General features: G+C 40.4%; 1 protein-coding gene across 4 annotated transcripts in view; it reads left to right on the top strand.

Annotated features, from left to right (window-relative positions):
• The window catches only part of plppr2b (phospholipid phosphatase related 2b), a 66727-nt gene that overhangs the window by 26404 nt on the left and 15369 nt on the right, over positions 1-24954 (top strand). For 3 of the 4 annotated variants that reach the window (XM_034082584.2, XM_034082577.2, XM_034082592.2), the window contains one exon: positions 9428-9616. In XM_034082584.2, coding sequence (XP_033938475.1) covers positions 9428-9616 — 189 coding nt within the window. Of the gene's footprint in view, positions 1-864; positions 932-9427; positions 9617-24954 lie in introns of those variants that run through there. The other variant, XM_034082599.2, reaches the window with a different exon arrangement.

Here is a 24954-nt window from a genome sequence, read left to right as displayed (position 1 = left end):
CACACAGCACAGATACAGATACAGTAACAGCTCTTATTCACTTGTTTCTCTCCCTATAGCTTCCTCCTCATTATCGCTCAGCTCCATGAATAGCACCTGCCCTCCTGTCTGCTGCGCTGGGATTTCTCTGTGTGGATGTTTGAAACACTTGTTAGCTGGCTGCCTCCCACCTGTTATCACTTTAGGGAGGAAGGGAGGGATGAGAGACCCTGTCCTATATATCACAATATAGATTCCCATCATCCGCAGATATTAAATAAGGAAGCTTTCTATTGAGGCTACAGCAGCACAACCAAATTAGTCTCCAAAATGAAATTTCTTATGTAAGATATTATCTTCCCCACAGCTTTGCAGTTTCTTACATGTCTCTCCGAATCAGCTAAATAAATTGTGACAGAGGAACTTCAAAATCAAGATATTCCCCAATTATAAAATAGCCATATTTTCCAGCTCAAGGACAGATAATATCAAGGTCAAACCTCTCGGTAAAATGAGTTTCTTGCATTAAAAATATAAAAAAGAATATTTCTGCGACAAAAATAGGAATGCAAATATTATTTTCATTTTGAAAATATTACATGTTGTTTAAGCATAAAGCGCCAGAATTAAACGTTTTATATCACATTGTAGGGCTTTATTCAGGGAACATGTTTGAATTGTTGTGTGAGCCTGCGTCTGCTTGTATTCTTCCATTTGTGAGATGCGGGGGCATGTTCGCTTCAGGACTGGGGATTTTGCAGAATTACGTGATTGTTGTTGCGAGAAAGAGAGGGAGATGTGAAAGGGAGGAAGAAAGGGTGAGGGGAGCGAAGCAGATACTGTATAAACAGAGAGACTGAGTGTGAGAGAGAGTTCTGGCAGCGAGGATGATTGAGAGACATGCAGCAAGAAGGGGGGAGGGGGACAGAGCGTAGGTTGGAAAATGATTGAGGTAAATATGCTTTTTGACTGATAACGGAGCGGGGGGGAACTGAGGAGTTTAAGATAAAGCAGGCATGGCGATTAAAATACACTCAGACAAACAAAAGAGGTGAAAGAAAATACAGTTGGAAAGAGGGAGGGCATGTGGGTGTGCTTTGATCCTCTCCCTTTCCATTGGTCCCTCTTTGTATTTTACATTTTTCTCCACTTCACGCTGTCATACATCCTCATTTGCTCTCTTTCACCTCCTCTGCCCTTCTGTTTATTTTAATCTCTGCCTTCTTTGGCTTTATTTCCCAAAGGCAATCTCTGCTTTACCCCGGCGTATTTTGTGATATAATTATGTCTCATTAAGTGTGTCGTCCGTCTGTTTATCTTCTTCCTTTCTCCCTCTGCTGCCTCTCCCATTCCTCTCGTTAAGGCTCTGCCCCTCTCCTCTATCAGGCGGATCATCTTTCTTGCTCTCGTCTCGCTCAGTGTGTTGTAATACAATCTGCTGACACCAGGCGGCAGTCCAGCCTGTTCTTTAGCTTGTCATCAATGTCGACTCTGTTTTTTGGGCTTTTTGTTCCACCATTTACATGCTATGCAAATGATCGAGTGTGAGGGAAGAGTGGTTCGGTTTGTTCCTTCAGCTACAGTTGTTTGTGTCTTTCTGATTGACCGGTGTGTGTGGTCTAAAATCAGACTCTGAGTTTTTCTGGGTTTTTTAATCACCTGCTGAAAATCAGTGTGGTGGAAACCTCAACTGTGAAACATTCAACGGCTCTAATCATAGGACTGAGTGTTTATGTGAGCTCATCAGGAAATCAAATTACACTAAAAAGGAGGAGAGGTGTTGCAGCCTCATCTCATGCTAATTTGAAGACTTGTTGTGTGCGGAAAACTGTGAGGATTGTAACTCCGAAACCAACCTTACACTAGTAAATGAAGCGTTGCTATTTGGGATTCCAGGTTTTTGGTCCAGGGTTCTTGTTTAACCGAGCTGCATATGTTATTCATTTGTCAAAGAAAAAGAAATCTTGGTGTGCCCAGTTTGGTGTTGTACCACTTAATGTTTGGCAACACATTACTTTAAGCACTCCATTCATAGGTGGTATACAGCGTAAACATGTATTAATGGTATATAACACATACATGTTTATGAATGTATTTGTAAACTATAACTCCTCTTGTGGACAGTCTTGATAGTTTAACATTTCAGTTACAATTATACATTAACAAACACATACATATGTTATTCAGAGCTCCCTATCAGGATACAGTTCTGCCTTTTTTAGCATGCTATGCTTTTGTGTACAATATAGTTGAAAGTATTATTTTTTTTAAATAAATAAAACCTTTTTTCATTTGGTTTATAGTTTTTCTTATGTTTGATGAAAAGCAGTGGCTTGTAATCCCATATGGGGGTAGCCAAATGTTGACATAACACAACATTATATGATCAATATATGATTACTGTTGCTATTGAAGAAATCCATATTAAGTAGGCTTTTTTTTAATGTTCTCCCCTGCTGTGTGCAGAAACACAACTCTCACCAACACGTGAAATGGACACATCCTGCGTTGACCAGCTTCCTGCATGCTAGGACTCCCTCATTCTTTAGTTAGGCCTCATTCAAAAACACATCAGACATTTTGACGAATATTAATTTTGAGCAAAACGAAGCAGCTTACCTCCTGTTCACCCTGAGCAGTGTGACATTCGCTGTGTCCAAGCGGGGTGCTGTCATCTCATCACCGGCCTCCGTCCACACGTTCCCACCTTCTGTAAACATGTTTGACTTTATCAGTTGACTTTTCTGCCATCTGGCCGCTCCACACAGGCCAAGGTTAGACATGAAACACTGTTTGCATTAAAGTGCATCTCACAGCTTGGCCCCAAGAGACATTAGCAATACCCACATCTATTTCCACCGCCCTCTCCCCTTCCATAACACATTATTAATGTCACATTTTATTTCCCCCTTTGTTAAAGGGCTTGTGACATGTGAGGGCAGGAGATGTTTTCTGTTTCTGTCACATCAGTGCCGTTTCAGTCTCTTTTGATTTTCTGGCTTTTGCTCCCTTTGACGTGAGAGGTATAAGCATTAAGGCTTAATTACACAGCATGATAAGTCCTTAAAGGTTACTTAGTAGGTCAGCTAAAAGCGGTTCTCATCCTTAATCTGCCTTATGTTGTTAACTCTATTTTCATCATGTGGCTTAGTGTATGCTGACATATATTATGAATTATACCAAATTGGCTTTCACTGCATACATGTAATCCCTCATACTGTATGTCATGCCTTTTGGTGAAACCACCACAGATTATAAATTGTGAGTTTGCCAAATCTGTGTGAGTCATACACAATCACCAATTTCTACTTTTGTCTTGATTGAAAGACTAAAGTGCAGAAAGCATTAAGCATATGACAGTATGTGTATACTCAGTGGCCAACATTTTGTACTGGTGAGGCTGTAGTTTTTTATTCACACTTGAATTGAATGTTTGGCTGTTTCTGTTTGAGCGGGAGTTCTTCGAGTCTATGAAACCTCATTGTATGTTGTGCCTTAAAACCTGTATGGCAGCTTTCTTTCCTTCAATTTTGACAAAGGATACTTATTTTGTAAGTATTCTTATATTTGTGTGCGAAGAGGCCTTTGTCTTTATTTTACTGGCTGGTGTAGGCCTACCGCTGATTTCTAAAGGAAAGATACGGATGTGTTATTTGCTAGACCAGCGGTTCCCAACCTTTTTCAACTCAGGGCCCACTTAAGGAACTAAACATTTTTGGCGGCCCACATTCAACTATAAACAATATAGAGGCTAAATAAAGTTCTGATTGGTCAATTCAGAACATGTGACATGTTGTTAATCCAGTAGAACAGACCGCTGTCAAGGAGTGTAATGACCGTTGCTAAGGAGGATCAAGAAAGAGCAAGGAAAGGAGGTTCAAATGAAAAAAAATATTTATAATGAAAATGTTTCCACACAAATCATGTTTTGTGAATTATTTGGGGGCCCACTTGCAATGCCTTCGTGGCCCACTAGGGGTCCGCGGCCCACAGGTTGAGAACCACTGTGCTAGACGAAGAGGAGACAGACAGGGTTAGTGTCTGGGAGGTCTTAATCTCAAACTGTCAACTCTTACGAGATGAAACAGAGCTGAGGGGCAAAGTCTGATTAAATTATATGATATGCCCTTTCTCTCATTTTATAAGTACTGATTAACCAGATGCTCACAATACTGAACTATTCCAACTGCAAATTTTCATGAACAAAAATTCCCCTAATTTAATGTGACAAGAGCATCCCATTTCAATCATTTTAGTTTTTTGGCTTGCTATATCATTTATATACTGTGATACATCAGTTAAACATTTGTTCACCTCATGTATTTTGTGTTGGGAAATACATCTGATATGCTTGGGAAATGTCTTGTATGTTCATACTGTTCTGTCAACGAAGTCTTTGATCCTCCTTGAATAACAAGACAGCAGAAAGGGGATCACCTGTGGTCTCACCACACTGCTACCTCTCAGCGGGTTACAAAGACATGAATGAACTAGACACAGAAGGAGCAATAGAGGCTCATCACAACAACATGATAATCAATCATCTCCTGTACTTATGTTCTGGCGACGCTAAACATAGTGTTGTTACATCATTAAACTCTCTTCAATAGTAATTTCAAATAGTTTTGAGAGGCACAAACACATGATGTTGTCCTGCTGATAGGAGCATCACAAAATAATAATTTTGGTTGATTTTGGCTGTGAAGGACTTGTCTAAATGTAGTTGTTTTATCAATTTTCAATGCTATTCAATGTTGCGATTTGTTACCATAGGGCTTTTGTCTTAATCTCCGTCTACAAACCAGATTTCCCAAATGATCACCTAAGATTTGTACTGACCTGAGAAATCAATGAGACAATCTGTAATAGACAAGTGCTCTACATTTAAATAAATGTTAACTACCTAAAGGCAAAGGAATCCCACGCATTACACGTTTAGGCGCTGCTAGTACAGGGTTTAAACGAAAATAGGACTCAGTCATAAGGTTCAGTCAGGGTCAAACTAGGTGAAAGACCCTCTAAGTGTAGGCAACAGGTCTGAGTATGATGGCATATCAGACAAGAACATGGAAATCTGGCTCTCTAGTGTCACTGAAAAATCAGCTGTAGTTGGACTTTATAAACATGTTTGAGTCAAGATTGGAGGCTTTAAGGAACAATGAAGCAGAAAAGAATTGGCATTGCCTGTCATACTGTAGCTGCGTTGTGATAGTCAAAGTGTTTACTTTCTCTCTTGCCTCAAAATAGCTGCCTTGTGAAGACCCCGGGTTAAGACTATGCGTGGAGATGAGTCATGTGACAGAATCATGTCTGCAAGTGTGACCCTCCATGACCTCCCTTTCATGCTGCACATGCACACGGAGCTTTAGAAACAATAAATGATGCAAATTAATATTCCAAGGTGACCTGTGCAGAATGTGCTAATTAGACATTTGAAGTTGCGTTGACCCCGTATTGTTATTTAGACAAACTGTCTGAGGATGCAGAGTGTACCGGAAGTTGGTTATTCCTTTATGTGGGAGGGGAGGGAGATGTAAAGTCATATAAGAGCCTGTATTCAGGAGGGAACGCTCCCAACGACTCTGTTTACTGGAACTTTGGTAATTGTGTCCTGCTGTAATGTTTCACTGTCTTGTCCCAGTATTAATACAACTTGTGTCTTCTCATGTTTTATTCTACACAAACTGTTGTTAGACCTCTCAGACAGTATTGTCCTAAGAGCATCCAATGTTAATGCTTATGTAGCGTAAAAGTAGATGAACAACATGCATAATCTCCCAGGGATGTTTTCCGCTGTTGTCTGAATGTTTGTTTAAACTTTGATGGGTGTTCGTAGACCTCCCTCCCTCCCTTCCTCCCTCGCCTGCTTGCTTCCTCCCACCTTACTACACCTCCCTCCTATGCTTCCTCCCTCAAGCCTTCTGTAGCTCAGCGAGAAGAGAGGACTGGATGATAGAAAGAAATGTTGAACACACAGCGTGTCAGAGTTCCTGTTCAGACATGGGAATGCACCCACATGCCTACAGACATGAAAACACAGTCACACACCCACTCATTCAAACATACAAATAGCATGTGCTGTAGATGGCAGATAACACAGAAAGAAACCCGAAGCTGCTTTGTATTCTTGGAGTATATATAAACTACGAGCTGGAGGTGTGTGTGTGTGTGTGTGTGTGTGTGTGTGTGTGTGTGTGTGTGTGTGTGTGTGTGTGTGTGTGTGTGTGTGTGTGTGTGTGTGTGTGTGTGTGTGTGTGTGTGTGTGTGTGTGTGTGTGTGTGTGTGTGTGTGTGTGTGTGTGTGTGTGTTCCTGTGTCCCTCATGGATTGGCTTTTTAAGGCCTCGGCATGTGTGTTGTCACCAAATTCAATGCCAATCAGTGCAACAACGATAGGATGTCTGCCACAAACAAATTGAAGTAGATCAGATTTGCACATTGCCATGGGAACGTTCAAATTCATTATTTGATTTTGTTATTCATGAAAGGCAGGCATCCAAAGGTGTCTAGTGTCTGTAGAGAAACGAAAAGTTGAAGCAGGTCTGACAGTAGAGCAGACATGTAATTTAAGAATTTTAAATTAGGCCTTCCTCTTCACTGCGCAGTAAAGCTGAAATGTGTTACGTGTAACAAGTCCCCCCTTCCCCTCCCTATAGCATTAGTCCAAGTGGGTACACTGTCACTTTGCTGAAGAGGTTAAACATGTTGGAGGAGGTTCTCTCAGTGCTGTCTCACTTGTTCAGCCATCTGCCGCTGTGAGACTTAATGCTGTAAAACATAAAGAAGATTCTTCATCAACAGTACAGGCTATTTTGGGAAATATGTTTGTGTCAGATGAGAAGGTCACCCAGCATGATGACTTCCTGAAGTGTTGCCAGCCAACCAGTGTAAATCCCCATGAAACCACTAGACTCCTCTTTTTTATATTTAGTTTTGTGTACTGATTGAAAATACATTTTAGGTAGGTTTTTTGACATCCCCTGCCATCCCCACTGCTGTAGCTGAGACGCTCTACAGACATTCAAATAAATGGGAGTTAATGGGAAATGGCAATAGGTTTATTCAAACAGGTGGATTAGTTAAAAAGGTAAGAAAAGATTATTGTAACAAATCAGTTTGGCAAAATATGACATTCCTGACAGGAAATAAGGTAATGCAGCATATCAAAATTCTAACATAGCACAAGGTAGGGCCAGAGCCCACAGGGGCGGGTCTTATAGACTTTGAGACGGTGGCCAGGTGTTTCCAATTCCTTGATGGCCTCCAGTTCCAACAACAACATGCATAAACCTCTGTAATCTCTACATATTAACAAGAATCCCACATTGTTTCTTATATCTTATACAGTTTTCAGAGTCACTGATTTGGACCCAATTGCAAACTGACGAAGGAATCACAATCACAGAGGCGGGAAGACGACAAAGACATATATTAACAATAGTGACTAAAACTAAATTAAACTACAAACATAAGCGCTAGGAGCATGACAACTGTATGCTAAGCTAAGCTAACCACTACTGACTCTAGCTCAGTTTTTGAAGTAGAAATTATATTTGTATCAACATTTCTGTAAATAAGGGAATTGTGTGAATAGTATTTACTAACATTTTAATATTTTGGTGTGCTTTGGGAATTTAAAACAATCGCACATTATAATACAACTAAATCTGAGTCTTGATAGCTATGTCACCATGAAAGTACCCTTGTCAATTTCCCCTTCCCAAATGAATTAGATTCACAGACGTTTTGACCTGTCATGGAAGAGCACAGATGGAACTAAATGATGTCTCCTTTCCATCAATTACTGCAATGCACCGATTAAGTCTCATTAGTCACAGCTTTGACAGACTAGTCAACCTGTCTGATTCATAAAAAAGTGTATTCAGATGACCCCCTTGCTTAAACTATGTGTAACTTCTATACATATTCATTATAACCCCTTTACGGTAACAGAAGTATGTGTAAACAACAACTTCCATGCTGTTTATTTACTGCTTCATGCTGAAAACAGCTTAGCCCGCCAGCAGAGGCTCCTTGTGCTTTGGTGCTGATAAATGTGTCCTTCACATACAATAGGAGTTCATCTGGCAAACATTAAGGCTGCAGATTATGATAAAACTAATCAGCAGTTTTGCAATATTTAGACTCACGTTCAGCCCCCACCCTCTGGAACGCTCTCCCTGCGGAGATTCGCGAAATCCCCACACTGGACGCCTTCAAAAGGGCCCTCAAGTCCCATCTGTTCATCAAGGCTTTCGGCCCTTAAATCTATCTGTTGTTTTGTCTGTCTGACCTTTGTTTTGTTTTGTTTGTGCTTGCCCTATTCCTGTAAAGCGACCTTGGGTCCCTTGAAAGGCGCTATAGAAATCCCAGTTATTATTATTATTATTATTATTATTATTATTCCTTTTTTAGCTCGTACTCTTTGTTTCAGGCCTATTCCCGCATGGCAAACTAACATTGCCCAAACCTTTACTGCTCAGTTAGAGAAGCTCACTGTGCAGTTGTTTTGTCGTCTGCGGGGAACAGGCCAAAAGGAGTTAGAGTGCTGTTTACTGAAGTATAAATGAATAATTTGTACATCTGTCTCAGCTGTGCAGAAAAGCATGTTTATTCATCTTTTCACTGTATATCATCCCCTCTTTTACTCTGTCTCTCTCTCTCTCACATTCAATCTTATCTGAATTGCTAATACATTTTTATTATGAAACACTTTTTAAATCGCTTTAAAGGTCATATGTTATGCTTCATAGGTTGTGCTTTGCATACAGCTGGTATTTTAAATTAAATGTGTGGTACAATAACAACTTAGGTTATGCAGATACACACATACACACACATACACACTTACATGTATATGTAATTCTTCTCATCCTACCCTCTGCTTTCCCCAGGGTAGTTTCTCTCTCTCTCTCTCTCTTCTTTGCCTCCTCTTGTCGTCTCCACCGCTCAGCTCTTTTTCACCCCATCTGTGTCCCACCCTACCCCTCCCACCTCCCTCCCATCCTTATTCACTTCTTCTTCTCTTCCTTCATTCGCGTTATTTTCTTTGATCGCCCTCCATTTGTTTCTCTACCCTCCCACTCTGCATTCTAACAGCGCTGAAGGGATCGCTCTCTCGCTCTCTATCTCTGTCAGTGCTCTCTCTTTCCCCCTCTCTATCTGTCTTTCTCCTTATTTGTCTCCCTTTGTCTCTATCTCTCTCTCCCTCCCTCCTTCCCTCTCATCCTCATCCCTCACTATCTCTCCATGCACACTTGATTCATTTTACACATTACCGGAGCATCCATCATTTTGCTGTGGGAAGGAAGAATCTCTCTTTTCTTTTCTTCTTGTTAAATCCGTGACCGTATTTTCCACTCTTTTTCCCGCTGTCTTTTCTTTTCCCAACTCCTACACTCTTTCTGCGGATCCAATTCTAAAGCTGGAACCAATATGTTTTATTTCCAGCTGGTCATCATGGCAGGGACTGTGCTGTTGGCGTACTACTTTGAGTACACGGACACGTTCCCCGTGCACATCCAGGGCTTCTTCTGTTTCGACAAAGCCTACTCCAAGCCGTTCCCGGGACCAGAGGACAACAGCAAGGCACCGCCTGTCCTCGTCTACTCCCTAGTAACCGCCATCCCCACTGTGACGGTGAGTCTGTGTTCAACTTGTAAAAAAAATGTTCCTCCACAGGTGCTCATCATGCAAACACCGCTCAAGCTAAGCCCCTACATACATACACACACAATATCGACCCCAAACATGTACCACACATAGTTCCTTCTCATCTACACGTGGTGTTTGTGGATTGAAAGAGGAGAGAGCTGTGTAGGTGTATTCTCGTGGTCTCGCTGCTCTGTTTGTGTGGATGAGTTCTCATCATAACCATGGTAACGGGCACTATATGTGTCGTCCATAGAGCAGTCGGAGATACCTACAGTGTATAAAGAGTCTGTCCTTATTTCCAGACTGCACGGCACTAAAACAGAATTAAACATCAGCTAAGTGGCTTCCCCTATTTGTGCAATAGAGACGGCACAGTTTTCGATAGCTTGCACCAGACCGTCTTCATCCAACGCTTTAAAATCCTTATTTAAGCGTGTTTTAATAATTAAACATCAATACAGAATTGCAATTTGTGGGTCATGAGTTCTTGGCAACAAGCAGCGAATACAAAATAAATATTTAACTGCTCTATTTTTACCATTCACAAATGTCATTACTATCAACTAAATCAGTTTAGAGTAAATATTGAAAATCACAGTAAAACTATTAAACATAAGATTATACTGAATCACATTACATTTGCTATACTCTCTTGTCAGTATGGTTGGATGTTATTAATAATAAAACATAGCTTCACATTCTCATCAAAGCTCGGTCTCCAGGACTGTCTGTCTTGTCCCCCAGGGCTTGTCTCTTTCATGTCCCACAGTTAAGTGGCATTATGACATGGATGCCCGCTCTGAGCCACATATCTTTGCAACACACACACACACACACACACACACACACACACACACACACACACACACACACACACACACACACACACACACACACACACACACACACACACACACACACACACACACACACACACACACACACACACACACACACACACACACACACACACACACACACACACACACACACACACACACACACACACACACACACACACACACACACATCCAAGTTTCATATATTCTTAGCTTATTGTTATTTAACAAATACGCCTGTTTCACAACTGTATTCATAAAAACATTTTGGGGTGATTCTGGAACTTATTATGTCTGTAAATGTTACATTTATAGGATTGGAACCAGTCTTTTATTTTGATTTAAGTTTATGTTTTGGATCAGAGATTGTGCTTGTGAGAGCGTTCTGATGATTGTTTCTAACACTATTGCACACACAGGCACTATTAACTCATATGACAGAACAACAGGTGCATTTTGTGTGTGTTTCTTTGAATCCTAGCATGCCCTGGAATGAATGGGGGCTGCAGGCACCAGGGGATGTGAGCTGTGCAGAGTGGGAGCGCAGTGGCATGATTTTGCCTGAAGTGTGAAGCGGGTTTTTTGAAAGTCAGAGCATCTGTGTTCTCTCTCGCTCCCAGATACCGCTCCTTCCCACCAGCCTCTGTTCAGATACAATGAAAAAAAGATTATCCATCTCTCTTTTCTCTCAAATTTGATGCCGACTTTTAGCTTCAAACTAAAATGGATGAGCTGAACGCCTGACACATACACTTTGTGTCTGTGTGTGACAGCTCATGATGATATTTGGATTTACCAGAAACTGCAGAAGTTTCTCTTATTTGTGTTCCAGACCCTCTCTCTTGTTGCTAGTGTCTCTTTATATAAAGATGGGGAGGCATAACATTCTGAATGACTGCATTTTCTTTCCTGCACTCCAGACATTTAGTGCGGTGGGAGCTGAGTGTCGAAAAATACTCAAGATTATAAACCAGGTTACAGCCAGGCTGGACCTGACCTGACCTTTGTGTTGTCAAGTCAAACAAAATGCCAGATCATAAAGGTCCCCTATTATACTCTTATTCATCAATATATTAATGGTCTCAGATATATTCAGAACATGTCTCTGAAGTGTTTGGCTCAAAATACCAAACAGATCATGCATTGTAGCATCCCATAAACCCCTCTGTTTCAGCCCTGTTTCAAAAGTGCTGATTCTGTAGCTTTAAATCAGGGGTGTCCAAACTACGGCCCGGGGGCCAAATACGGCCCTCAGGCCATTTTGAATCGGCCCTCAGCAAATTCTAAAAGTATAATGAAATATGGCCCATATATACAGTATATATATGTACAAATATATTACACAGTAGTATTCATGTGTTAATAAGCCCACTTTTCAAATAAATTCAGTCAATTCATGTTGAAAACATTTTACAACAAATCTTAGTTGATAAAAAAAGCCCAATCACTTATTTACATAACAAGCTTGAAATATAGCCTTCATATTTCCCCTTATTATAATCACTCAAGATAAATGAAACCCTATAGAGAGCTGTGATGTAGGCTGTTTTTTTCTTAAAGGATATTCATACATCAAGCCTAATTTACCTTCATGTTGCTAACTTATAACTTAACTTAAGAGGCAATATACCTCACCTCTATAAATGCAAATGAACTGCCCCTCCCCATGCCCCTCTGCTAGATGTTTGGTTTGAAAAAACACAATGATGCTCCAGGAGGATATTCAAGTGATAGGGTGGGCAGGTTTTACCTTGGCTGGTTTCTGGCTAATGGTTACACAACCCAAAAAACATTGTGACATCATAAAGTGGCCAAAATCTGATCAGCTCATTTTCAGACAGATTTTTTATATAAATGGATCAGGACTTAAAGAGTGAGAATCTTTTTTCCTGAAACTTTCCGAATCTCTTAACACAGAGGGGAGACATATTTATGTATTAAAGTGTGAAGCTGACCATTGAGCGGCCCAACCAAGCAAATTGGCAGAGGCAGAACGTCCAAATACAACCCGGTGTGGGCATTACTCATTGTGGTACATGACACAGCCTCAATATTACTGTCTCACATGAACACAGTCACCAGCAACAAGGATCTCCCACACACCCAGACTAACAGGAAAACAGAACCTAAATACACACAGGACTAATCAAACAAACAAGACACAGGTGAGGAGGGAGGAGAAAACACAGGGCCAGGTGAACACAATCACCAGCAACAGACAAGACGGGAGGGGGAACACTTTTCAAACTAAACCAGGACACAGACAAACTAAAACATAGACAGATCGTGACAAATAGATGCATAAATTACATATATTTACATGCTGCCTGTGCAATGTTTTAGCGTGGAACAAATGAATATGCTTCGCCAATAATGAAGCTATATCCTACGTAACGGAGACCGAGATCTACGGTCCCAGAGATCACCTCCGTTACATAAAGACATGAAAACGAGGATTTTGCATAATAGGTGCCCTTTAAACTTCCCACAATGCAAATCAAAGAGTCTCTCAACTCACCTTCCTTAGAAATCTGCAGTTCTCCTAGCCTTATCAGAGATGGCCCAGATGACATAACCAGGTTTTTTTTTTATCACTTGACAAAACTCCCTTTAGGGCCTAAGATATATTATACTGTGAAAATGTTCACAGGCTCAGTACTCGCTGAGTTGGTGCAGTGCCCCTAGAAGAATCTCCACCTTAATTTGCTCGCTTTTAAGTGAATCTGTTAAATCTTTGTTGAGAATGCTTTAAGCGTAATCCTCTCTCCACTAAGAGACTGTGGCAGCCTCTGCCCTACCACCACCAGGCCCTCAAGGCAAGCTGGGGATTATGTTGCTATCACTGCTTTAACGTTTATCCACATTAACACAAAATAAATATCATATTACACTGTGGAGCTTTGATACCAGGCCAGACAAGTCTGTTCAAATGAGAGTTTCAGTGTTAGCCCCAAAGTAACATGAACATAATAGATTTTTTAAATTACTCTATATAACACAATCTACATGACACTACTTTAATTCCTTCATACTTTTATAATAATAATAACCTACTGAAGACTGTACTTGACACAAAGTGATGGGATACGATAGCTCAGGCACGACTCTGGATGCCCTGCCATCTTTGTTGCAAAATCAAACATCGTTAAAATACTTGTTAACAACAATTTGCTGAACATTGTTGAATTCATTACTAATGTGCCAAGAAGTGAAACAATGCAACATTTGTTAGTACTCAAGTATACACTGAACTTTAGTTTGTTTACTAGAACACTCCGCAAGGCACTTTCAAGGATAATTTCTGATCTGTTCATGACGTCTTTTATGCCGTCATATTATTTCCTTTTGTGTATTTATTTAAACATGTTTGTGTGTGTGGACTGGCGTTCGCTCAAGAACAAGTATTATTTCAGTTTTTGCACAATAAGTCCTTGATACAGTTCATTTTATGTGGAATAACTACAATGAGATCAGGATTTTGTTCCTACTAAAGCTAATGACTAAACTAAATTGTTTTTTTTACTTTAAACCACAGCAGGTTTTAAAAAATATCCTCCATGTTTCTTGAACCTGATCAAATGCCTTGAAACTAATAATGTTAAATGCAGTGGCGATTCTTCAGGGCTTTGATCTCAAATTAAACTTGGATTATCTGAGCGGCACATACCAGGGTCAGCTAGATTTGAGTGTTGATGTGGTTACTGGATTCAGATTACAGCAGAATACTGTGAGAGTGAGGCAGAGAGAGACGAAGAGAGAGGAAGTGAGAGGGTGAGGGAAATAGAAGCACTTGTGTTGTACTTGGCAAAGATGCCGTGAGTTTCAGTGGATCAGTGAAGGTAAGTGTGTGGGTGGATGACGGTGCCCATCCTCTCCTCCATTTCCACTGAAAACACATTGTTTGTGTGTGTGTGTGTGTGTGTGTGTGTGTGTGTGTGTGTGTGTGTGTGTGTGTGTGTGTTTTATGTAACGGAGACTGTAGGTGTGTGCTGATTGCACATTACAAAACCACCCATCAATCCGCACAGTTAAGATCAGATGTGACCAATCGCAGAATCAAATGGTAATTGCAGGCTTCAGATGCATGTGGCACAATGTGAGCGCTAATAGAAAATCAAGACTCACACTGTGCAACAAACAGACACACAACCACTTATAAGCTCAAGTAAGAGGAAGTGAAGGAGTGGTTTGTTTTTTTCACCTGTTTTATGTGGGTCAGGAGCATAATGTAATGCTAAATACTTTTGCCCTGGAGAGCCCCGTTCTCATGCTGCTAAATATAAGCTTCTCAAACAGTACGGGAAAGCAAAGTGAGGGCACTCTTTAAGAGTGGAGACAGAGTGGTTTCAAAATGCATCGCACAATGTGAGGAAGGGGGAGAATGAGCAACCCAAGAAACAGAGGTACGAAAAAGGAACAAAAGAGAAAACTTTACAAAAAAGAAGATTGCTTTCAGCTGGGAAAACGCTGTATTCTATGAGACTGTTTTCAACCACATCAATCATTTTAGACTTGGGGCGAATTTCAGATTCGTCATGCGTTGTTTGGACTGTGCTTTGGCACAAATTATTATTATTGAATCAGACAGTGAAAGAACATATATTGTGAGCTCTAGCTTTACATCGCAAATGATTACAGAATGAGTTGGAAATAAACAACAACATTTCTAAAATCCCACAGTTGTATGCCCAGCTTATGGACGAGGATGAAGGAGACAAAATAGGGAACAAGAGAGTCCGTTCGCTGCCAGTCCGTGTCTTCTGCTGTCTGTTAAACCTTGGAAAGAGCCTTCACGCATAATGCAGCTCCATGTGACAGAAAGATGGGGATTGGGGAAAATATAGAGGAAGACCATATCATCTGGTCATGCCAGAGTTAATTGAGTCAGAGTTCTTGATACACTGAAACTGTATTGTGATGTGGTTGTCATCATATCTTTGAACATAGATGCTGGGTGTCATTAAAGCCACATTGTGTGTAACGGCCCGTCTACACTACAGCGTCGACAGCGTCGAAAGCTCCAATCTGCTCCACTCTGCCCATTCACTTTCAATGGGGTGACGTCACGTAGCCGCGCTTTTTCTCCGAACTGAATTGTGGGTAGCAGAGCGAGGCGTCTCAGGCGACAGAAGTTGAACAATGTTCAACTTCTGTCGCCTGAGACGCCGGAGTAGCCAGCGCCAGCCAATCAAATCCCGTTTCCCAAAATCTGACAGCTGAAGCTGTAGCCAATCAAACCGCGTCTAAGCTGGGAGAGATATCCCGCCGTTCATTTCTATATTTCAAAAAAAGTCAGAGGAGAAACTAACTATCGCCGTAGCAAATCACCCGGTTTTGTATGACCAGACCCTCTTCACCTACCGGGATACAAACCGGAGGAACCAGGAATGGAGGGAGGTGGCAGAGACAGTGGGGGAAACTGGTAGGTTTTCGCCTGTTTGGGGAGTTTATATATATATTGCTCCCATAAAATCCCCGGGGGTTTTTGCTTTGTATGTCGGGGGCGGGAGATTCATGTGATTGGTTGTTGGTCGTGTTGCTTGAATAAAATCCCCAAGCTCCAGACACGCCCAGCTCCAAGCTATTTTTGGAGCTGTAGTGTGGACGCTCCGTAAGGGTGTTTGAAGCGTATGATGAATGATCAAGTGAGACAATAGTCAGAGTTGAAGAGGCTTATGCCAGGAGAATAGCTAATTCTGGTTAAAAGAAATCTAAGGTGCTAAGGAAAGTGATCCCATTAACCTTCGAGAGGTCAAAGGTCACAGTGAGCAAGAGGTAAAGGAAGAAATGCTCTGTTTTTAGAAATGTTGATTTGTTGTTTGGTGGTTAAACATTTCCCTCACAAATGGACAAACATAGATGACATTAGTGATGTTACGTATTGCACCGAGGCTTCGGAGCGTGTGTCGAGTAATCCCCGAAGCTTTTTGTGAAGCCTGTATCGTTTTGGGCCAGTGACGTCATCGATGACAAACGAAGCCTCGCTGCCTGTCGACACCACGTGACTGCTTCACGAAGCGATTTAGATCAGTTGAACCGTTGAACCACAACGCTCATACCCATGGATCTATAATAAGAACCATATTACCCCTCCTGCACCCGGGCCCGGTGACACGATGGAATCAAGAGAGCTCAGACCCTCACTTATATAGAGGTCGGAACATGTCATAAGTATAAATAGATACAAGCATAAATACATGTAGGAATAAAAACATGAATAAATGAATAAATACAGGAATAAATATGTTGCTGTGTTTTCAGGGAGCTTTAGTGTGTGGCTCAGCTGGAAAGCAGTTGACTCACGATCGCAGGGTCCCTGGTTCAACGACTGAACAATACGTACTTTTTGTTGTTTATAAAAGCTACAGCTAAATGAGATAATGTAGTTAATAAATGTATTCTTTGATATGGTTTAGCCTTTCTCAGGCTACAACATGGTTACGTTTACGAATTTATTAAGGAATACAAATCCCTCTTTGCAATGTTTACCAGCCTCCTTAGGCTTTTCAATCACAATCATTAAACTGGAATAAATACAATATTGTTAACATGAACATATGATTTAATGTTCGTTGTTTAGAGTTATTCTAAGGCTTTACTCATTGGGAACTCGGTATGAGATAGAGCACACTGTTGAGATGTCCAATCTGCCTGTTTTACACACTTTGACCAACAGGGGGGTTTGTGTTCAGATGAAGCCCATGATGAAGCCTCATGAGATGAACCCTTTTGCGAACCAATTGGCTGGAAAGCTTCAAAGCTTCATAAGGCTTCATCTCACCATCACTAGATGACATGACATAATTTGGAGATATTGCTAGCTAATGGAGTTAGCAAGCTAGATAGTTTGAATATCTATGACATTAACAGCCACCTCAGTTGTTGTTCAGTTTGCTACTCTTGACCACATTTTTACAATCATTCTGGTAAATCCACTGAAAGAAAGAAGCAGAGGTGCCTGCTCCTCCAGTAATATTCAATTCAAGAGACTGAATCTCGATTTGTAGCTGTTTTAGTACCATCACTGTAACTTACATGTCAATGTTACTCATTTTTGGGGTTGGCCATAAAGCAAATATGGCAAATAAGAAGTAAATTCTTCACTAAATAACCTAAACTATTGCCCCATGACACGCCCATGTACACACCAGTTGCCACTGCTCTGACGGCCTTTCCCGCCCACCTCCTGTTCTTCATCCCACAATCACACAGCTGCTTCCCATTTACTCTAATTAGATCCACATCTAGTAATACCAGCCCATCCTCTCTTTCTTCTTCCCAGCGTTTTTCTGATGCCTGTCCCTTACCTAGATGCTGAAGGAAAATATAGATACGGTCTGTTTATAAAGAATCCTACCAGCAGGATTACACTGAATGTATTTCCTCGTATTGCACACAAACTAGTGCTATGATGTTGGATATTGCAGAGACTGAATTACAAATGCAGATCCTGCTGTTTTTTTATCTAGATTTTTGCATCTTTTTAATACAATGATAGTTTCCCTAAAATGTGATTTAAAAAAAAAAACACAAATATTTACTTTTAACAGTTTTGAAATATATTGAACTGTAACACCTCTTCGTATAGTTTTGCCAGATTCTTGCCAATTCACAGCTCCACTCCTCTCTTCTCCCTGCCTGTCGCGCCTGTTACCTGTTGCAATCTTCAAACTATTTGTTTGAAAGATATTTTCAAATATTCACTACATCACCATGCTGCATCCTTCTGTGTTCAGGGGCCTCATTTATAAAGCCTTGCGTAGTTTTGACGTGGGAAGGTTGCTTACGTAGGACAAAGCAAATAAATCCGCACAGACATTTTCCGATTCATAAAATACTGCGTACCGGCGCAGGACTTGCGTACGGCACATCCTACGCCGGTTTCCCGTTATAAATCACAATCAACTCGAAATGCGGTGCAGCTTTTGCGGACTTCACGTAACGCCCATATTTGCCTATAAATAGTCAAAGAAACGCCCATTCATTCATTCATTCATTCTGACTGATTTATGAAGAAGATCGCAGGAAATGACGACAGAACAGCTAAAAAAGACATCCCACACCGTGTCAGATTTTGGTTATTTTGGGGAGGTCGAGATAAATCATATTGTTTGGTGGATGCCGTTTGAACCAGAGTAGCAGCATGGAGGTCGGATCATCACCAAAATAAATAAATAAGTGGTCCGAAAAAGGATAATGACAAAAAAAATACACATAGCCTAACCTTCCTCAGGCAGTGTGTTTGTACCGGGGACAGGAGACACCCCCTTGATGAGAAACTGTAAGAAATGATCGGGGAATCCCTCCGGAGTGGAGTCATGACGACTGGATCTGAATTATGTTTTTGTATTTGGTGGTTTGTGTTCCAGCTGTCGATCAGCAACTATATATCCATAATCCACCAGTTAAAGGAAATACAACTAATGTGTTGTGTTATATTGGCTTTAAAATTACCACATATGGTGTTCTTAGTTTCCATACCTCCTGTGTTTTACGAGCGACTTATCAAGTAGGCTATTGGTGAACGGCATAAAACATGATTAAACATGATAGTATATAAAACCATGCTCGTATCTATACAACCTATAGAAATGCAAAACGGCGTCAGTTTAAAGTAATTTGTGTCCTTCTGTTTACCGCATCATTTATGAGAATACATTTCTTAACAAGAGAACATAATCGAGGGGTGATCTATAACATTTCCGTATTTATTTATTTCTCCAAGTTATGTTTTTGTGTGCACTGAGGAGTCTCAAACAGGCGTTTGTTAAATCATTTTAAGATTGGCTTTAATCAATTTGTGAAAATGAATTCTTCATATATGATACATGAGAGGTAACATTTTATTTATGGTATTATTTTCACATATTTCTCTCCATTCTTCCTTCTGCCAGCGCGGTGTCGCAGTTTCTCGTATCTCCCGTTTTTGTGCTTAGTGCGTATGCATGGGTCAGAGTTTGCGTGGAGGACCGCACATTTTCCCGTCAAGTTAGTATTTTATAAATCGCAAACATTGCGTAGAAACTGGCGTACGCCATATTTTGAGCGTACGCACCATTTATAAATGAGGCCCCAGGTCATTTTATTGTTGTAAAAACCAGCCTTGAGACTACTATACCTACATGATGAACTTGAATTCTATGTTTCCTCAAAGACACTGTTGCTGTCGGTCAAAGTTGAGAATTCACATGTCAAGTTGTCCTCCTTCTTCTAAGCTGCTGATCGTGTTAATTTCAAGGAAATATATGTATTTAAATCTAAATGTAGCTGTTATAAATACAATATCACTGAACCTTAACAGTGAGCAACTCCTCTCTAACTACACAGCTAATCTTCCAGCTGAGGCAACATGCGGCAAAATTACAAAATCCAATCTTCCTGATGAGATCTCAGAAATGGGATGAAAAAGTCAAATCTAAATGAAGCAACACTTTTTTCCCTCTCTCACCTGGTTGTGAACATTGGTTTGAGTTTGAGGTAGACACATATGATTGGTGATGGGATAACTGTAGGTGAGCCCGGCTACAGCACAGTTCCCCTGTATTAAGACTCCCATCATCCTGTATTAAGACTGCTCTATTGTTATGCTAATGTTTAGAAAATTAGGTTTCTCAGAAAATCCAGGCTTTTCCTGTTCTCATTTTTCTCCTTTCTCTCTTCTATATTTACCTTCTATTGTTATTGTAATCAGAGTTGTCATATTTGACAAGCACCCAAAAGAAATCTGCTCACACACACACACACACACACACACACACACACACACACACACACACACACACACACACACACACACACACACACACACACACACACACACACACACACACACACACACACACACACACACACACACACACACACACACACACACACACCAAAGCTCACAGATGTACAATCACACACGCCTACGTAAGGGCTGTGAACTAAGACTGAAATAAGCGTTTAGAAAGATCTTGAAAGAGGAGAATCAGGAAGTAGATACCTGCAATCATCCTTTTCTTCTGGCATTTTCGAGTTGATTGCAATTGTCTCCGGCCTTCTATTTTAAAGCACAAGCTGGGGAATCACACAAGCACAGACTCCTTACTCACACACATCCGTCCAACGCCATATGCAACTTTGCCAGAAGTTTGCATACTGTTGAGCCTCGGGAAAATACTTCATGAATAATGGAGTCACATACGACAGACAGAGGAGGATTGTGAAGAGTCACAGATCAGCAGAAAATATTAGGGTGTCTCACTGAAACACTTTTATCGGGTGAAGAGGAGATCAGCTTCCTTGATGATTCACTGTTCTGAGGTTATATGAAAGAGGAAAAGGACAAAAGTGGTTTTGGTTCTGACCAGTGGCCATTTTTGTGTGTAATATTGCCATTGTAAAAATTGTGACCATCATAACGGTACTTTTGTTTAAGGTTTCGCAGACTACTAAACATGTAGTGGAGAAGTATGATGCCAGACATTTAAGGAACATTTTGACACACTAGGACATACAAATGGTAATAATTATGAATGTCATTATAGACCCAGGCTACATGTTAATCATCAACAAGTGACAATGAAGAAAAAGCTGGCTTTATGTGGACAGTAAAGGCCAAAACTAAATTCCAAAAAATTGTGAGTGGAACACATTTAACAGTCTGACTAATGTGTGTTGTCCCCATATGCTAACAACAACAACAACCGCTATTTGGTTTTGAACCTGTCAAATTACTTTCAAAACAGCTCAAAGTCTCTCATTGTATTTCTATGAGCTAAAATTACCGGTAGATGTGAATGTCCTTCATTCCCCGTATAGATACAATATGTAAGACTCAATGTGATTTTAATTTCAAAGTCATACCACGTAAGGATAATAGTGTTTGCGTATGAAAAGGAGGATTTAGTGTTGAAAAATCACAAGGAAAAGTTTAAGAGTCGATTGGCGCAAGGGCATGACACAGACAGGTTGAATTATAAACTAAAGAACAGTAAAAATGTTTGTGAAGTCACTCAAAGAAGACAAAAGATACCAGCAGACAAATTATTACAAAAAGACAGAGACGAGGATAGCTGGCCACTAACGCAAAAACACATAGGACTGTGTGCAGAGTTGAGGCGGGAATAACTTGCATTTTTGAACTGGTGATTTGGGAACAGCATAAACAATTTTCTCAGATAGATTTTCCAAGCGCTCCATTTGCACGATTCAGGGATTGTTTACCGTAACCACATAAGTAATGACGTTTGCAATTGCCAATTTAGATGCAGAACAAGATTTACCTATGATAGAATGTTTTTATTTTTATTATCAAATACACACAAATATTCCTTTGGTTGCCTTTTGGTTTAGCATTTACCATGTACAGTATTCATCGGTGATGTCAGAAAACGTTCTTTATGAAGTTGATGGATTTACATTGAATTTACAAGAAGGACGTCTGGCTTTGAGTGGCTTGAGTGGCAGTCAACAGCTGGCTGAGTGAGAGGAAATTAGCAAATAATAATGAAAGTAATGAACTATATATAGTTCTAAGTTGCTCTTGTTGACGTTAAAGAAAAGTTTGTTGAAGAAAGTCTTGAAAGTGTGAGTCATGGTTGCTAATAAGGTAATTTAATACCCGTCTTAACTATAATGCCATATTTTATATAATCTGTTTTTTATATTTTATATCATATATTTCTCTCCCTCCATGTGTTTGGATGTGGAAGAGAGAGAGTGACAGAAATAAAGGCAGATAGTCTGCTCAGTACATCTGCAGTTGTGTTTATGAAACTGCGCAGTGAAAAAAGGGCAGGGATAATAGGGGATAATCACGGCTTTATCCTGCCGCTGCCAATCACACTGGATAGAGAATTGAGAGATGAAGACAGCAGGCCATGTATCCCCATGTCGATACGCCTGACCAGCCATCCGCTCGCAGTGTGATGGTCTGTGAGACACGCTGTGACCCATAGATGAGCACCCTAATCCAGCAATACTCTCACACTCTGAGAGATTAGCCCAGAGGTCTCTTCACACACCGATCAGGGGTCCCTCTGTTTCTTATTGAGGGAAAGCAGACAGAAATAAACACAACTACACAGAGAATAAAGGAGAATGAAGGTTATTACAAACTGCAGGCAAAGTGGCACATTTATTTATTTATGTGCGCATATGAGTCAGATGCTTTCTTTTCATGATGTAGTGAACAGCACAAAAAACATGAAATCTGTCTCATCACGGCCACTTTCAAAAGCGGTCCTTACTCAAATACAGCTCTGGATTATTGCTATGCGAAAATCAGAAAAGTAATAATTCATTTGTCACCATTCTGCATTCTGGTGTGAGTCTTTTGGAGAGGTGTTGACCACTATCAAGGCAAGGCAAGGCAAGTTTATGTATATAGCACCTTTCAGCACAGGCAATTCAAGGTGCTTTACAAAAATGAAAGACATTCAGACAAAGGCATTTAAAAACAGTAAAAGATAATAAAAGAAACATTAAAAGAAAAACAAAAAATGAAATACATTAAGAAAATGGCATTTAAAATCAGTCATTAAAAAGAAAAGCTAATAAAATAAACATTAAAAGATAAAAGTTACAGTGCAGTCTAAGATATGAATAGTTCAATTATTTCGGTTCTTGATTTTTAATTTATTCAATATTCACAGAACCTCCCTTTGGAAATCCGAACATTTCCGTCCCGATTGTTAATTTATACTGATTGTTTTCACCATGTTATGCTCGCATGACATCCACAATCGGACCCTCAGGAGGGTGTACTAGCCCCCTACTCTGCTTTGCGTTCCATAACAAAGTCTTTAAGTGTTACCTGAACACCCCGTGTTACCAAAACACTATTTTTCACCCGTCGGTGCTGTGATACTTGTTCCTCAGTACAAATCACCTAAAAACTGATCGTAAAGCCTGGCTACGATGGATATCCCAAATATCCTACTTTCGAGCAGTCCCTCTCATAAATATCATGGAGAAATTAATTACATTTAAATTTAAAACATTAAAAGAAAAAATACATGGATAAAAGTTACAGTGCAGTCTAAGATATGAATAGTTCAATTAAAAGCAGCGACAAAAAGAAAAGTCTTGGGATTTAAAAGTAGTCAGAGTTGCAGCGGACCTGCAGGTTTCTGGGAGTTTGTTCCAGATATTTGGAGCATAATAACTGAACGCTGCTTCTCCATGTTTAGTTCTGACTCTGGGGACAGAAAGCTGACCAGTCCCTGAAGACCTGAGAGATCTGGATGGTTCATAATTTAGCAGGAGGTCAGAAATGTAATTTGGGCCTAAACCATTCAGTGCTTTATAAACCAGCAGCAGTATTTTGAAATCTATTCGTTGACACACAGGAAGCCAGTGTAAATACTTCAGAACAGGAGTGATGTGATCCACTTTCTTAGTGTTAGTGAGGACTCGAGCAGCGGCATTCTGAATCAGCTATCATGCCTACAAGTTTCTGGCTTTCACTCTACATCGACTCTAAGCACAAACACTTCATTTCAGTGTCCTCTGTGTTCACTTCTGTATGACAAAGTTCTGGGTGTGATGTCTTCTTTATTGTTATTTTGCGGGTCAGTTCACAACTGTGTTTACACTGGAATCTGATATTGGCCACATTTAAAAAAACAATATGAGCAGCTAAAAATAATAAATTGATCAATAAATCTGAAATGTAGCACTGAGGCTTGCATTGTGAACGTGGCCTATGAGGAGGTGGAGATAGAGAAAAGAGAGTAAGCAGGATATGGATAGCGAGGAAGAGACTCAGGAGAATAGAGGAAAATGTAAAGAGACAAGAAAAGAAAAGGGGAAAGCGGGGGATAGAACACTAACGGGGTCATATCACAAACCGTACCGAGTACAAAGAGAGGAAGAAGAAGACGAGAAAGGACAATTTATTTTTGAATCAGGAAAGAATAAAAGAGGGAAATAAAGGGAAATATTTATGGCAGCCTAGTTTCTCCTCCAAAAAGACCTGGTTCATGAACAGAACAGAATAAAAGCAGGTTGAGACAGAGAAAAGGCGATGGAGAGAGTGTGGGTGATGATGAAGCTGAAGCAGATAAATTGTCATGGTTACCATCGCCAGTGTGTGAGAACTGTGTGTGTGTGTGTGTGTGTGTGTGTGTGTGTGTGTGTGTGTGTGTGTGTGTGTGTGTGTGTGTGTGTGTGTGTGTGTGTGTGTGTGTGTGTGTGTGTGTGTGTGTGTGTGTGTGTGTGTGTGCTACGCTTGCACTATCAACAAATGTCATGTGAAATACGACATGTAGACATGGTGTAATCCTAATGAAGTAGTCTGTGTTTCTGATCATAATAACTATAAGGGCTGCTATCAGTTAGTGTTACAGCATTTTTTAAATGTGTATTAGTGTAAATGACACACAAAGAAACACACAGGATAGGAGTTTAACACTGCACCAGTTATGATTCACTATGCAGCAGTGCTCAGTGTAAATGTGTACAGCTAAATTTAGTGTTTTCTCACAACATCCTCAAGCT

The sequence above is a fragment of the Pseudochaenichthys georgianus genome, chromosome 1, assembly GCF_902827115.2.
Source record: "Pseudochaenichthys georgianus chromosome 1, fPseGeo1.2, whole genome shotgun sequence".
Classification (NCBI taxonomy): Eukaryota; Metazoa; Chordata; class Actinopteri; order Perciformes; family Channichthyidae; genus Pseudochaenichthys; species Pseudochaenichthys georgianus.
This window is presented reverse-complemented; position numbering and strand designations above follow the sequence as displayed.